The sequence below is a fragment of the Suricata suricatta genome, chromosome 4, assembly GCF_006229205.1.
Source record: "Suricata suricatta isolate VVHF042 chromosome 4, meerkat_22Aug2017_6uvM2_HiC, whole genome shotgun sequence".
Classification (NCBI taxonomy): Eukaryota; Metazoa; Chordata; class Mammalia; order Carnivora; family Herpestidae; genus Suricata; species Suricata suricatta.
The window spans coordinates 78,792,502-78,809,346 of record NC_043703.1 but is presented as its reverse complement, the minus strand read 5'-3'; the positions used below and the strand labels follow the sequence as shown (position 1 = coordinate 78,809,346).

The 16,845-nt window shown below is 50.2% G+C and overlaps 1 protein-coding gene across 1 annotated transcript in view; it reads left to right on the top strand.

Annotated features, from left to right (window-relative positions):
• The window catches only part of SH3RF3 (SH3 domain containing ring finger 3), a 383,052-nt gene that overhangs the window by 274,395 nt on the left and 91,812 nt on the right, over positions 1-16,845 (top strand). The window contains exon 5 of the mRNA XM_029937043.1: positions 6,853-6,932. Within this exon, the coding sequence (XP_029792903.1) occupies positions 6,853-6,932 (80 nt within the window). The remainder of the gene's footprint in view (positions 1-6,852; positions 6,933-16,845) is intronic.

Genomic DNA, 16,845 nt, shown 5'->3' with positions numbered 1-16,845 from the left:
CAGGTTATTAGTCTGTGCCAGTGTATCCAGGAAAGCACCTTGGAGTCCCCATACAGCCTGCCAATTGCAGACCCCCTTAATCCCTCTTATTAATCCCAGCAGGAAAATAAAATGGCCTATTTTTCAGTACTACTCATGGGCCCCATTGAAATGCACCTCTGGGCCTCTGGTGTCTAGTAACAACCTGACAATTTAGGATCCAGGTTCCGGCCTCAGCACTGCAGCCAGAAGCTGACACTGGGCTTCCCCCCAGCAGAGGCCAGAAGACTATGAAGAGATGTACAGGGCACCATAAGAAGTGATAGCCCACTCCAGGGCTGTGTGAGACACTCACCGATGCTGTCTTGGTGGATCTGTGTTTTATACCTGGGAAAAGGAGGCCTGGAAGATCAAGGGCAGTTTGCCTGGATCGCAAGATTACATAGCCTGCAGTGCTCCAACCTCCTGACCCATGCATGTCCTTGGAGGGTGGTGGGTGTGAGTGGCACGAGGGAGCAGCATGACTAGGCTCCGTGGCATGATGTCGCCGTTTGCTCACACTGTGGTCAGTTTTAATTGATGGGGGCATCATCTCTGACCTCTGACCCAGCCAGATGACTCCACGTATACTTGCCACCTGTTCAGACGCTTGTGGGCTGTGTTTTTGAACATGAGGCCCAAAGGGATTTCTGTAGTCATACGTTCTATAAGGTCGGTGGCTCTGAGGATCCTCTTGTTGTTGGCTGGATCCCCCAGATCGAGGTGTGCTCCCCTGGTTGGGCTGAACCCTAGTTTTTGTCCGATATAGAGTCATCCAAAAAGAATACAATATGAACCTGCCTTATCAGAGCCAAAGACCTTCCTCATGACAGACCAGTGGTGCAGCTCTGTAGTGCACAGGGTTGGGCTGGGCTCTGAAGTCAGGGCAGAGATGTCCACCTGCTGACCTCGGAGACAGGGAGACTATCTGTCTGAGGGCTACATTCCCAATTATTTTTATCTGAAAGTGGCTGTCGCCACTTTTCCTTCCTTATTTTTATCCCTGCCTGATTTCTCTCACTCCTGCCAAGGATCCACTATTCCCATAAGGTCCAGAATCCTTTAAAATTAAGCCATTAAAAATCAAAGCAGTGTCAGCAAGATGGCTCTCAGCAGGAGAAAACAGACCCCAATCCCAAGGCCCAGAAAACCCCTCCAGCATGGTCAGAGCTGGAGGGCAAGGGGCACAAGATACCCTGGTGTTACATTAAGCCAATCTCAAACAACTCTGCCTGTCCCGTGTGTTCTGGGAGCGATTCAGTAGGGGTGTGGCTGTACGTTTGTCAGCATGGTACCTCCCAGGCCTTGGCAGGATACTGATGATACAGAACCTGGTGGGATGCATTGTGCTCATGAATTTTTAATCAAAATCCCTTGAAAGAGAGCCCGTTTCATGCTGTGATACCTGCCAGGGGTTAGCAGCTCCCCGGCTGCCTCTTGGGGCTCCTCAAAATGAACCACATTCTCATCGGTTGTGCTCTCCCCAGCGGGCCATGTAATCCTCAGTTGTGCACAGCTGAGCCACGAGTGGGGGTCACGCTGTCCACCTGCTGCCAACAGCAATATTTCTTGTTACCTCCTACTGATAGTAACAAAAGCAAAGGCCTGATAGGCCTGATTCAGAGTGGGATGGATGAACACCCCGTCTCCATCAGAAAGTGACGCTTTCTGGTTTTTATGTCCCTGATGATAGATCCCCACCTGGTGTAGCCACAACTCAGTAGATATCTCAAAAGGCCTTCTGCCGTGGGCGCTGCGCCGCACTGCGTGGAGGAGCAAGCTGGGAAGACACACTCTGCTAAGCATCAGTCTTAGCTATTCTTCATCTTGACCTTTCGAAAAAAACACTTTCACATGGGTGACCTCTCCCTGCCTCCATTCCAGCTCCATAATGGTTTACTGTGCAATCCCACGTATTGGCTTTGTAGCATTAGACATACCAAGTTTCACCTGGAGCCCAGGCTTTGTAGCATTAGACGTACCAAGTTTCACCTGGAGCCCAGGCTTTGTAGCATTAGACGTACCAAGTTTCACCTGGAGCAAAACTGTCAGAAGGCCCTTCCCCTCTGGCTTTATTTGGGTGCAGTCCTGCATCTCAGGTAGCTCCGTGTGCCTGGGCAACCCCGTAGTCTCCCTGAGCCTCCTGACACTCTGTCATCTGGAATGTTTGTGTTTGGTCCAGGGGAGCTGGCAGATGCCAGCAAAGATGGGGTCTGGAGTCCCAGTGACGCAAGTTCCAGCCCTGCCCTCAGTCCCAGCCAGCCTTCCCCCTACCTGCAGGTGAAAGTCCAGCTTCTCCATCTCTCCTGGCCACAGACATTATTGCCCCCTGCTGGAGTGCCTTAAAGACGCTGGGCAGTGGAGACCCCAGGCAGGTTGGCTTATAAGGCACAGCAGGACTTAGAGGTATCCCCACTTCGGGTCAGCAGTGCTTTGCATGTGAAGGGCTGGTTTAGACTGGGTTAGCTGTTTCAGGAAAGTTTATTTGGACAGGAAGCTTGTTGATGAAAGTAAGGTCATGGGTTTGGGCTCTGAGACAGTTACTTTGTGTCCTTGTGGTTCCTGCCGCCCAGCAGATTCCCTCTGCCTATGTGCTGCTGCCAACCTGGTGGCCAATCTGAAGGGTCACTCTGCTGGTCTCAGGGCTCCTGGCATCGCTGCAAAGATGGCATGTGTGGAGTTCAGGAAAGCATGGAATCACCATTAACCAGGGTGGGATCTTAAGCCTTATTACTCTTTTATATGTATCAGAAAAATGCATCAGAAAATCATGGTCACTTATTGATAGTAAAATGAAAAACTTGAACATACACATTTTAAAAAAATTATCCCAAATTCCAAATACCCTAAGTACCAGTGTTATCGTTTGATATATAAGTTTCCAGACCTTTTTTCAACAAAATACATGCATTTTTTTAATGTTTATTTATTTTGAGACAAAGAGAATACAACAAGCAAAGAGGGGTCAGAGAGAGAGAGAGAGAGAGAGAGAGAGAGAGAGGGAGGGAGGGAGAGAGAGAGAGAGAGAGAGAGAGAGAGAGAGAGAGAGAGAGAGAATCCCATGCAGGCTCCATGCTGTCAGCACAGATCCCATTGCCGGGCTCTAACTCATGAACCTCAAGATCATAACCTGAACCGAAACCAAGAGTCAACGCTTAACCAACTGAGCCACCCAGGTGCCCCAGTACATGCATCTTTTGATGGACCCTACACATCCCTTCATCATATAGCTCTGTGGGGCCCAAGCCATCATCTGCCACTGAACCCTCTGCCAGGGGACTTTGGGCTGCTTCCTAGTTCAGGTTTTTCATACTATAAAAAGCGTGGCCGTGAGATCTTTGTCTGGTGTTCATTCTGCCTCATTCAGATGTTTTAGGATTCATTACCAACAGGAAACTGCTGGGTCACCAGGCTTTCTTCATCACCCTCCCTCCCTCTACAAAACTGAACTTTGTCCACAAGCCCAAACTATGACCGGGGGCTGTGTAGGAAGTGCTCTGGCCCACAAGCCCCTTACCCCATCTAGTTTCTTTCCCCAGTTTGTAAGCTGGGTGGCCCCACTCAGGGCATCCCCACTGCACAGCCATGTCACAAGGGACACAGCCAAGCAGGATTTGATTTATGACAATAGGATAGGTCAGGGAGTGATCAAGGGTTGACCTGCTTGGGCCTGGGGCAGAGGGCTGCAGGGAATGTGAATCCTGCACAGACCCATGGCAAGTGTGTGTGTCCTGGGAAGTGGGGGCAGGGAGCATGAACCACGTGGGTCACCCAGCAGTACCAGCTGCCGGCTCAGTAAACAGTGTGCATGCCCACATTCCCATGTTGAAGGGACCCTCCTGCCCTTCAGCTGATTTGGCCTTTTGGCAGAATTCAGCATGGCTGAGACACTATGGTCCCTCTATAAGATGCAGGTCTGCTCTTGCCACCTTTCTTTCACCACCTTCCAGGGCACCCCTGCCCTCAAGGCAAAGACTAGAATGTACACAGTGGCTCAGAGGACCATGAATGGCCTGGCTCCACAGCACTCGGGTGCTTCCCCCTTGTCACCCCAGCCTTTCCTTTGTGTCCAGTGTTTCAAGCATGCCAAGCTTGTTTCTCACAGCTTCTTCTGGGCAGGCCTCTGCACTCCTCCCTTGCCTGCCCAACCCTCACTGAACAGGCCTGCCTACTGCTTACAGAAGCCCTCTCTGGCCACAGTCCCCAGGTGATGTTCCTGCAGTATGTTGCTGCATTTTCTGGGACATCCACATCTATCATGACATGTGCGATGCTTATCCCCCTTTGTGTGAGCCCCATACTGGTGTCAGAGGGTGTGTTTGTGCCCTGAGCTGGTCCTGACAAGTCAGGTGATCAGCAGAGATCAGTGAGCACCTGGAACATGACGAACCCAGGCAGAACAGCCCTATAACTTGACTGCCCATCACACACTGTCCTGCCTGCATGAGGGGCGAGGGGCGCATTCCCCATTAACTCACCAATTGTGACCTTGCTGCACTGAGGAACTGCCTGCTGGACATGTGCACCGACATCTGCCAACAACCTCTGGTGTGATGCTACTGCTGCTCCACACCCACCACAGTGAGTGAGCAAAGGGCCCTAGCCCTTTTCCCGTGACCATGCAAAGAGAGCTGTAGGTCCTCCATACTCTGGGGGTACCTGGAACCGGGTGGCCACCCCCATGGAGGGCACTCTCTGGCTCCTGCCTGAAGCTCTGTGGAGGACAGTCTGGCCAGCTACAGTGAACTCCACCAGCAACTAGCCCAAAGAGAAACAATCCTCAGCCAGACAGATGGTCTCTGTCTTTCTTCCAAGGGAAGGTGGGTATGATGAGCAGGCAGAAGTCTCCCTCTGTTCAGCCCCACTCCCACACAGCACTCTGGAAATGTGGCATCTGTGGGTCACCCACAGGGACACAATCTGTGGAGGGTCTGCCTTTGAAACTCCAAGTTCCCTCTCACAGGAGTAGGAAGTCCTTTGAGACCTGGAGTTACCTGGGAGATGCAAGGGAAGATGTGCTCCTGCGTGCATGTTCTCATTCTGCCAGGCACCTTTGTCCAAAAAGAAGTAGCCTTTCTGTCTTGTTAGAGATTGTGGATGTGCTATGGTCTCTGCACCTTTCCTGGTCCCTGGTACAGAAGGGAAGCTGTAGAGGAAGCCTAGAGAGGTGGCAGTAGGCTACTGGTCACACATGGAGCTGAGCAAGGTCAGAACTACTCAGTGAGTTGAGGAGACATGCCCCCCTCACCCCTCCATGCAAGCAAGAAAGGGACATGGTAGTCACTTGACTGATAGGGTTGTTCTGCCTGCCTGGAACGTGTGCCAGGTGCATCTCTCATTCCATTTTTGTAATTTCCACTTCTAGTGACCTTCACCCATCCGAGGACCACATGTGGTGACATATCCATCGTTGCCAGCCAGAGCCATGGGCACCTCACTGTGGCCTGCTTCCCCCCACCTACCCCCTGCCTCTGCCAAAGCACTAGCAGCTCGTGGGGGTTCTGCTCAAGCCTGTCTGGCTCCCTATTCGTCTGCATCCAGTTGCTTCCAGGATCCCTGTCCTGTCCCATGGTGGGGAACCTAGAAGGGACCCTCAAGGAAGGGAGGAGAACCCTGATTCCCTTAACCTTGAGGGTCATGGATGCTGCCCTCCTCCAGATCCCCCTAGACATCTCCATCTGTGTTAGTCTCCTGGAGCTGCTGTAACTGTACTACAAACTGGGTGGCCCAAAGCCACATGAAGTTATTCTCTGTCAGTACTGAGGTCAGAAGTCCAAAATTAAGGTGTTGGCAGGCTACATTACTCCAGTCTCAGCCTCCATCTTCACATAGACGTGCTTCCTTCTGGATGTTTCTCTTCTCTTCTGTCTCTTATAAGGACACTGGTCTCTGAAATTAGGGACCACTGTAATAAAGGGTTATTTCATCTCAGGATCCCTACTTTATACTGTATTTGCAAAGACCTTTATTCCAAACAAGGTCACTTTCACAGATATCAGGGGCTATGGCTTGGGCATTTCTTTTGGGGCCACATTGTTTAACTTCCTGTGGCATCTGATACCTCTGACCAGGAAGAAGGGTGCTGCTCTGGGGACGGCTGGGGACAGTGTTGCCCCTTATGGCTGGGTCTGTGGGGTTCTCTGTGCAGAAATCACCTCAGCAAGATCATGTGTGGCCCAGATCCCTCTCTTGGCCCTAACTCCTTCCCTTGATGGGTTTAGCATGCAGCACAGGCTAAACAGGAAGCATCTCGAAGTGGACCACCTCTCCAGCCCTACCCCCACATAATAAACTCTTGGAGCCTTGAGCTCCTGGAGTCTGATGTGGGAGATGCTTGCTCTCCTGATGCCTGTCCCCTGTCACTGCCAAAGGACCAGTTTTCCTTAGGGGTTAATCTTCAGCTCCCGGGAATGCAGCTTCTTAATAAGCTCGTGCTTTGTCACATGAAAGGTTTCATCTAGGTTTCTTTGACAAACACAATAACAAGTAATTCAAGTTCTAAGAATAAAAACAGGCCTCCCTGCACTGCCTTCTTCCATAAACACAGTGCAATGCTGCCCAACCCAGACGCAGGCCCAAAGAGTGACTTTCTGAGCCGTTCCCAGGGGGCACTTGGAAGGGAGTCAGTGGCTGCCAAACTCCCTTCAGTGGATTGAAAAAAAAGTTATTAACAAATCACCCAGGCGAGCGGAACCTGATAATTTTGGAGGCTTGGAGGGGCATGCGAGTGAGGGGAGAACAAATGCTCTGGACTCCAGGCTGACCCTGCCTTTCTCTCCCCTGGGGCAGGAGCCTCCTGTCAACTCACTGCTGTCTCCTCTTGTGTGTTTCCAGGACTCCTCCGCCTCGGCCGGAACTGCCCCCGTGACTGAACAGCAAGGCACAGCTCCCAAAGTCCAGCTGCCCCTCAACGTGTGAGCCGCTGTTTATGTTTTTGGGGTCCTGTGCCTTCAGCACCTCCCTCCCGCCTCTGCTAGCATATAAACCTGTGGTTTCCATAGGGTTTTCTAATGTATTACCAGCCAGTCACTCTACTTCTGCACATCCAGTAACACTGCTGAAAAGAGAGTGTGGAAAACAAAGTCTAGCTGGTCCTTTCAGTGTTAGTGTCCCCAGAACATTTATAAGCAGGGTGATATTCAAAGTATTTGATGGTACAGGTGAATCAGGAAAGGACCAGCCATAGCACGGAGAAGAACCTGGAGGCTCATGAGAAGGTGTGTGTTGGGGGGCTCTGGAGGGTAGAGGGGCCAGAGCTATGGGTGGTCTTGTGAGCATGGGGCTAGTTACCAAGTGCTCAGAAAGTAGCTCAAGATTGGAACAGCCACAACTGCCCTGCAGTCACAGTAGCTTCTGTCACAGCAGCTGCAGATCGTCCCCAAATATAACCCGATGAATCATTGCCAGGAAGCAAGATGCTTATCTTGTTTAGAAGATTTGCTCTTGTTAAATTACAGCTCTTAAGAGATACGTGCAGTTTAAAAATTCCCCCATTTAAATGGTGTTCTGAAAAATTAGACTGCCTTCTACTCTTTTTATTTGGCAATGAGCTCACTTACTTGAATGAATGTTTTGAGGTGGAGAATATGAATTTGGCAAACAATATGGTGAAATAGAATGTTTGACAGATCTGACACAGGTCAAAGGGACACTTAGAACCTGCATTGCTGCAGAACAAAAAATATTCCAAGAAGAAAAAAAAAGCCTTTTGAAAAAGCAAGTTGCTGAGCTTCAAAAGGTCTCCTAGAGGCATAAATATACTGGGGCATGTTCAGCTACCTCTTTACACCCAACAAAAATGTCTTTACTGGGTGGCAGATTGGAAATCCCTGAACATCTCCCCTTACCTGCCCACTGCTGTGATCACATTGTTACCACAACCAACTAAACAAAAGGGCACTGAGACATACCTATTTTGTACCTAGTGTCCTGCGGGGAATGTAGATTAATGAGCCACATTTAGGTGTCTTTGGCTGAAATTCAAGTTTTCACCAGCACTGGACAGAAGGCATCTGACCTGCTATGCTGGATAAGCTCCAGTGGCTTTCACTCCAACCTGGGGCCAAAGAGGCATTACAGGACAGGATGGAGAGTGATGGGCTGTTTTTCCTGAAGAACTGGTCGCAGGGCTCTGTCCCTGAGGAAGTTGACTGGCATCCACAGGAGACTGTTATGTCCTATTGTCATTGCCCACATGAGAGGCAGGACACAGTCAGCTCTTCTAGGACAAGCCCCAGGTATCCCCCCAGATGATTGCCTGGCACACAGGCTCTCTAACTTCGTGCATGTTCTGATGACCCAAACCTTCCCCATCCTGGATGCAGAGTGCTTCTGGTATTGGCCCAAAGTCCCCAGCTCTTACACATCAGGTCGGCCACCAAGAAAGCTGCTCTGTCTTTGAGACCCAAAAGGTTATTAATATCATCCAAGACTATTACTCCCCAAGGGTTGTGAGTACAGATGGGAGGCTTCAACTATGCACAGATCTTTCATGTTGTGAAGGGCTTTTTAATGTGGTGCAGAACATGAAGTGACCTCCCTCTCTTTCCGTCCCTGCTTTGCCTGAGATGTGAGTAGGCCACTGTGGTCCCTAGCCCTCTGCCCTCTCTCTATCTTCCTCACCCTAGAGCATGGCAGTGGGTTCTGACAGCCTCACTCAGAGTCCCAAGTGCAGCTCACTCCACAGACAGATGGGTACAGTTCATCTCTGAGGGAAAACCAAGAGCCTACTGAAGTGTGTAACAACATGCATGCCACCTGTGAGGTCTGGGAGTCTCATTGTAGGGTCCAGAGAAAGATCGGGGATGGAGCAGAGGGACTGGAATTGCCTGCAGACAGGGGAAAGGAAAGGGAAAGGGGAAAGGAAGCCCAAAGAGACAGCAGGCAGCAGCTGGCACTTTGTACCTGGTGATGTATGGGGGTCGAAGCTGTCCCCACCAGATCTGTTTGTGGTAAAGGCAACCTCACAGATGTAATTCTCCTGGTGATCCCACCTGCATTTGGCCCGAGGGTCCAGAAATTGCTGAGCCTACCTTCTAGTGACAATGCGGCCACCGTGTTCCATAATATTGGGAAAGGAACTGGTGACCAGACCAAGCCCCACCATAAATCCATAACACAGAGAGTGGTTCTGGGCTTCCATCTATGATGGGCTTGATTAATGTGAGTTGAGTACACTAGGACCCAGTAACCTAAGTCTCTGCTGAGGTGGGGGCAAAACCTGGAGGGGGTGAACCCACCAGCCAGCCTTCTGTGGCAGCACCCCACTTTCAGACAGGGATTCCTGGCAGTCACAGCACCTGCCCTCAGGAAATGGAGACGGTGCCCCTGCCTGCAGCCCTGCTTGAGGGTGAGCAGCACTTTGGAATGGTGAGCAATGCCTGTGGGAAAAGTGGAAGACCATCCTGAGAGAATTCTCTAGAGCAGAGCAGAAAGCCTGGAAGGCAGAGTCAGAGCCTTGCAAAGGTGCCAGCAGGGCCACCTGCAGTGGGCAGAAAGATATGCCTCTGTGAGCCGGCCTTAAGCCCAGGGGGATGCAGGTGGCTGCAGGGCCCCCAGAACCAGCGGCCTTGTCTGGATTAGATTTCCTGGAAGCAGACTGTCAGGCTGAGGCCCACTGGTGGCTGCTCTCAGGAGCCATATCTATGAAAAAGCAGGAGCTGAGCTGTGCTAGAAGGGAAGCCTGGTGATCCTCCGGGCAACTCTGGAGCCCCTATGTGGACCTCAGCTTTCCCCAGCTGAAGCGAGCCTGTGTGGGCTTCAGGTGATCCCTGGGAGGGACACAGTCTTGGGTGCAGCTACCTATGGCCAGGAAATTCCCACTGAGGACCACTGTGGTGAGCCATCAGCAGCCCATGGCCCACTCTGGGAGATGATGGCATGGCCCTTGAGTGTGGACCTTGGCTGGACATCACCAGACCCAGTACAGAGGTGGGTCTTCAACTTCAGAATGTAGCAAAAGTAGCTGGAGGGCTTGTTGAACCAGATCTTGCCCTAGTAGCTCTGGAGTGAGGACCCAGAATGTGCATCTCTAACAAGTCACCAGATGATGCTTTTGCTGTTGGTCCAGGACTGCCCTTTGTGGGTCACTGCCCAAAGGCCCCTGCAGACAAGTTTTCTGTGAGCGCACAGAATGATGCCAGCTCCTACACAGGACTGGCAGCCAAGCCACACCCAGTTCCTACCTTCCCTGGGATGCCAACATTGGGCTGCAGCTGGTATTGCCTCATCTAATGGAGTGCCAGCTGCCTGTGGTTCCTGGGAAATCAGGACCACTAGAAGACCTGGATGAGGGGCTGGCCACTTAATGGCCTCATGACAGTTCCCCAAATGCTCCCTGTTCTCTCCCTCTGAGCATCTGCCCCCAAGGAGTCATCTCTGTCCACAGCCCTGCATTGACTCACACCTCCCCAGCTCAGCTGCCATCTCCTTCAGGAAGACTTACGTGGTTTTCTGAGCATGGGTAGTGCCTCTCCCAGACCCCATAGCATCCTGTGTAGACCCTGACATGCACCTGTATTGTCTCCCCTTTCCCCAAAGCGGGTGCCCCTGGGACTAGCTCCTCTACCACCTGACCACACCTGGCTGTCAGTTAGCAAACATCCACTGAATGGAACCATCAGTGTGGGGGCATGTGTCTTGCTACCATCAGCTAGTGTGACCCTGGTGTCCAGGAGAACGGGAGCAAACACTTCACGGGAATAACTGAAAGGAATCTTTTTCTTATTCTAGAAGAAACACGAGCAAACCATCACATAGAGGAGAAAGGGTGTGAAATTAATGAAGGCACTAAAATACTATAGTTCACTCCTTGATTAGAGTTGAAGAAAACTGTGTAGATAATTAACACAAGTGAACGTTTTGCTGTAGAAAATGAGCAAGTAATATGGGTGAGTGATTGGTGTTCTCGGAATCAGCTGACAGGCTGCTGGTAAAAACCTGATGCCAGGCACGGTGGCCACAGCTGGCAACGCTTCTGTGTGTGCATCATTCCTCCAAGGCCACCCACGGAGGGGACGTAGAGCCTGACCCCGGTTCACACTTGCAGGACTACTTCAGGCTACTAAAGGGAGCACTTTACAGCCTGAAAGTCCCATATAGTCTATAGAACGGTGGGGAAGAAGGAACGAAATTCTCCTGCTATTGCCTTATTTTTAGTACTAGCTTTAAAAAAAAATTTATGTTTTATTCATTTGGGGGGGGTTCAGAGAGAGAGGGAGACACAGAATCTGAAATAGGCTCCAGGCTCTGAGGTATCAGCACAGAACTGGACATGGGGCTCAAACCCACAGACTGTGAGATCGTGACCTGAGCCACAGTTGGCCACTTAACCAACTGAGCCACCCAGGCACACCCTTTTAAAAAATATTAATGTTAGTACCAGCTTTTGTGTGTGAATCCACAGCAGTGAATTTGGGGCCTGGAGGAGCAGTCCCTATCTGATCTATACATGTTTTTGAAATGACCCTGAGCCACCTTTGGAAACTTGTGCTGAAGACACCTTTTGAAGGAATAAGAAGAATGGGGCCCTAGGAACTATGAAAAAGAGGACCAGACAGGCACTGCGTATTTTGTGCCAACTCACTAGGCCCCTGCAGGCTCCGTGAGGATCAACCCACAGCTCTGAGCACAGAGGGTGCCATCCAGCTCACTCAGAGACTGTCAACAATGCTATTCTAGCTGAGTGCAGTGGAGGGGACATGGGTGGAGAGGGAGTGAAAATGTAGCACTGCTGTGGCTGTCTAGTGCATAAAGCAGAGACCAGGATGCCTGCAAGCATCAGGCTGACAGTGGGCTGGGTCGTCCTCCATTTAAGTGTGGTCCATCCGTGCTTTTTCTTGGATCATTCTTAAAGAAAGCAGATGCTGAATAACGTATTCCCCCACTCCAGGCCACCGCCCCTCCCCAGCACAAGCCACATGCCAGATCTGCAGACACCATGTGCAGAAAAATGACCCACAGAGCCATCTGCTTCTGGTTTTCTCTCTGAGACACCCAAAGGAAAAATAAGTGGGAGGGGCAGAGATTTTTCAAGGTGAAGTCAGATTTATTTACATTCCAGTTCCCCCAGCAACGCACACCTAAAGGCCAGACTTGAAGGATTGAGACCAGAGAAGAGATTACTCATCGACAACACAAATTTGAAATAAAAATGAGGAGAGCAAGTGCACCAGTGCCCCAGTGCAAACCAGTGCAGCACCTTCCAACATGGGGGACCACACAGGCTCCCTGGCCCCGGAACTCAGCCTCACCTCCAGGCCAATCTTAGCAGGGCCTGCCAGCCTCCTCTGCAGCCTCTCATGGTGCCCTGCCCTATCTCTGCGGCCACAGAGTTCTGCCTGCTTCTAACTTGTTGCAGAAACATAGATTCTTAACCTTTCTGAGCCTTAGTTTCATCATCTGTGAAATGAGGGGTTATCCCAGCCTCAGAGTTCATGTGGTGCTTAGGCAAAGCCCTGGGAGAGGTTGGCACCTGGCAGATGCCACCTCTCTGCCCTTCTGCCCTGTCCTTCCTTAGCCAGTGGCCCATATGCCTATGTTGGGAGTGGAGCACTGAGCAACTGTTCTTAGCGCCCCCAGATATCAGCTGCTCATAAATAAAGTACAATTAGAATTTGTGAGGGACAATTTAGAGGTTAGAGCTGTGTTTTGAGGAAGGTGTGTCATTCTCTTGGAGAGGATAGTATCCCTGGAAATGACACCCTTTGTACTGCCCATTGTTAGCACCCAATGGGTGTCTGTGTCACTGAGCATTTATTGAGCAGTATATGTGAAAACATGAAGGGAGTATTGACTTCCCACTGTAAAGAATCCAGACCTTCCCTGTGAAGGGGCATGATGTGGTATAAAATTCAAGTCTATGTTTGCAAACTAACCTCAGTGATGCTGTCTCCCACGGGTCCTATGCCAGAAGGACGTGATTCCAGGCAATGGGAAAGGTGCTGGTGTCCCTGCTCAGTGGACCTGCACACTTGGTCCAGTCGGACAGATTGGACAGCAGTGGTTAGCCATGTTCACCTCTAGATTGCTCATTTTCCTGCTTTTATAACTTCGCCAGGACCCAGGTCTGTGCTCCTCTAAAATAAAAATGGCATTTTGAAAGAAGACTTTTCTGACTTAAAAGTCTTAATGAAGATGGCTTGAAGCTCATAATCTAAAATTTTTCTTTTTTTTTTTCATTTTTATTTTGTTGGAGAGGATGGAAACTTCCCTTTTGTGCTAAGTGAATGCAAAGTCTTTGTTTCACTAAATGGCACAGAGATCCTCAAATGTTGAGGGAAAGATAATAGGCTCCTTCCCTAAAGACAATTAACTTTCAATTATTTGATATCTAGTCCCCCAGGATTATAAACATGACTGTCAAGCAGTTCATATGGTTCATGGGATGTTTGCCGCACTTGGTAACATCGCTTTAGTTTTTAAATCGGTGTGTGTATCCATCCCCTGCTGTGGAGGTTGGGTGCTAATGGGCATCACTCACTGAGCCAGGTGTGGGCAAGTGCAGGTCCTGGTCCTTGGGCTGCTGTGCCAACATGAACCTTGCACACTCGCCTGGGATCTGTCCTCTCTCTGGCAGGGCCAGCTCACAATTGGGCAGGTGTACCCCCCGTCCATAGCTTCAAACTCCACTGAGCAGATGGACACATGGAAGTCACCTTGGCCCCAGAGGCTGCAAAGATAGGTGGAGGAGGAGAGAGAGTCTCCCCACCCCATTTAAGCTACCTTTGTCTAGGCCACCCACAGGGCCCTGTTAAGATGGCTCCTTGATACCCCCCACGCACCGCCCCCCCCCCCGTCCCCCCCACACACACCAAGGGCTGGACTAGCTGGTTTGGAAACTCTGTTAATAGGAGCTGCTTTTTTTTTTAAGTCAACTGTTTATAATTTTTATTTATTTTTATTTTTTATTTTTTTTATTTTTTATAATAGTTTATTGTCAAATTGGTTTCCATATAACACCCAGTGCTTCTCCGCACAAGTGCCCCCCACCATGACCATCACCCCCTCCCTCCCCCTCCTCTTTCAGTCCATGGTTCGTCTTCAGTATTCAGTAGTCTCCCTTGATCTGTGTCCCTCACTCTTCCCCGCTCTCTTTCCCCCTTTCTCTCCCCATAGGTCTAACAGGAGAGACCTGGCAGGGGACCATAATAGGAGTTTTTTGACTCAAGTTTCTACTTCCCACTTTAACTCCCCTTGCACTCCTTCACATGCCTTGTGCCTCAGTGGTTTCCCTCTCTCCTCCAGCTCACTGTCTTCTCTGCTTGCTTTTATCTGTCCAGGTTCTTCCAGGGTACCTCAGTTCTCTCCTGGTTGGGCTTAGCTCTCTCTGCCATCTTGCCCTGTCATTCACCCTCTGCTTCTTTTTACTCCTTTCCTCACAGTTTAGATACCTACAGCCTTTCTGCCCTTTCTCCCTCACCACAGTGCCCATCCTCTCCTGGCACAGTGCCCCAAACCCCATACTGAATGGACCTCCTGAATGAGGAAAGCTGGTACCTGTTTTCTCTGTGCTTGTTTTTATGTTCAAGATCAGCTGGCAGTTTAGGGCTCTCTATGGGACAGTTTCCAGTACATGCCCACACACATGCAGATACACACATAGACACACACACTTTCCTTTAGCAGTCTTCATCTTAATCTCAAAACTAGAGTCCCTGTTTGTTTTTCTTTTAACAAGTATTTATTAGGAGTATACAATGTGCCAGACACATTCGGGCTCTGGGCATAGAGCAGTGAACAAAACAAGATAAAAATCTCTACCCTTGTTGAGCATATAGTGTAGTTGGGAGTGGAGAACAGCAAGGTGAGAGATGAGAGTCCCAGATAGAGAAGAAAGTCAGTGCAAATTTAGCATATTTGCAGGACACCTTGGTGTAGAGCTTCCCTGACCAAGGTTTTCTGGGAACTCTAGCTAGAGATGCCTACATGTGGTTCCCTTCCTCTGGAGTGGACTGGGCTCCCTTCACACTGGCCCTCGCCCTCCTCAGGAGGTAGATGTGCCACAGGGTAGCAGGTGGCTGCCTCTCACCAGGATCTTAGCTGCAGACAGGATGATCTGTCACTTCCTGTCATAGGAAGATTCAACTGTTCAGGAGTCCTCCCCACAAGTGGGGAGATGAGAGTGGAAGAGCAAGGCATTTAAACTTTACGATATGGTGCCCTCCTTGAGGAGGTCAGCCAACCTTGAACCTCTGTGCATGAAAGCAGCCTTTGGGAAAAGGGATCTTCCATCAGGCAGTGCCCAAGTGGGCCAGAAAACCATGGAGCACCACCTCAAGACACTAGATGATGGCCCGCTGGCCCAGTCCTTGGACAGCCAGTGGGCCAGGGTGAGGAGCAGGATGTGCCCAAGGCACACAGGACTTGGTCTCCTCCTTGGCCTGAAGGTTGAGGAGGTGGCTGGCGGGGCACAGGCCAGTGGTGGGCCTCATGTGATGTCATCGCTACTCTTCATGGGCCTCCAGGCTCTGCACAGGCCCCAGGATTGGATGCAATAGATGTGGGTGCCCCACCCTGTTGGCCAAGCTGGGGATGTAAGCCCAGTGCCTGTCGCCCCTGCTGGGCAAAGGGAATGAAGACAGCATGTGGTTCATCCCTCTCTAACCATCGTGATTGTTTGCTGAGTTCTATATTGTGGTCACACACATCCCAAGGAGCCAGCACCCCCAGCTTGGCACTGTGCTCCTGGCCACCGTGTGTTCACTAGCCACAGAATGAAAAAGACCGATCTCACATCACGAAGAGATAGAAGGAGGCAAACAAATGTGATTTATACTTCAGATACCTTTCCTTAAGAGCAGGCCCAAAAAGGCCTTCATCCCTGTCATTGTTCACAAGCCTCCCACAGCCCCAGCCTACTTTTCTCCTTTTCCCTCTTTCCAGCCTCCCCTTGCTCAAGCCCAAGCTGCAACTCCCCACATGAGGCCACCCCTGAGTGGTTAAATGGCACAGTGGTGTCCCTGGCACAAATGCAGTTGTCACACGACTTTCCTGTTAGTGGTTATTCCTCCCTCACCATCAGAGAGCTCCTAAGAGTCATCAAATGTGAAGACAGATGACGTGCTGGGTCCTCTTTGTCACCTGGGCATTGTATCGAACACCTGAATCTTTTCACCCATGACAGACAAAAGTGTCCACTCCAGTGATGGCTTCCTTTATTCTCTCTGAAGCCCAGAGTCCTTGCTAGTTGTCAATGTTTATCTTTTCAAACAAAGAGAATAAAGATGTAAGCCATCCTTTTATCCCTAAGGAAAGGAGGGGTGCCAACCTGTAAAGAAAGGAAGTAAACCAGCCAAGCCCTCCACCGAATGAAACAGAGGCACTTGCAGTGTGTAGGGTCAGGGATTCGAAAGGGATAGCAGGTTTTATGTTGTTTTACCTTATTTTACTCTATCTTAGAACCAAGTCATCTTTACAGGTTCCCATTCTGTTCTAGCATGCTCTTCCCTAGGAGGAGCCTCCTTTCTTCCTGGCTTAACGCTAGTGAGTCATGTCTCATTTCTGTCTGTATACGGAGAAGGCCCTTCCCAGGGTCAGAAGTGTGCTCTGGGAGTCTGTGAGCTGCCTCAGATCCTGAGAGACCTGTGACTGTCCTCCAGCCCCTAGAGCTGACAGTCCTGGGTAAGATCAGCATGCCCATGTAGCATCCATCCTGGTGGGATATCCAAGAGATGACATTTCTTTATAATTCATCTTTTTTTAATATAATACAATTTATTTTTTAACATATGCAATTATTTTCCATCATTTACAATACAGTAGTTACAATTACACTCCAAACAGAAAAGCAAAGTAAAAACTCAAAACCCCAACTTCTATTTCATGTAA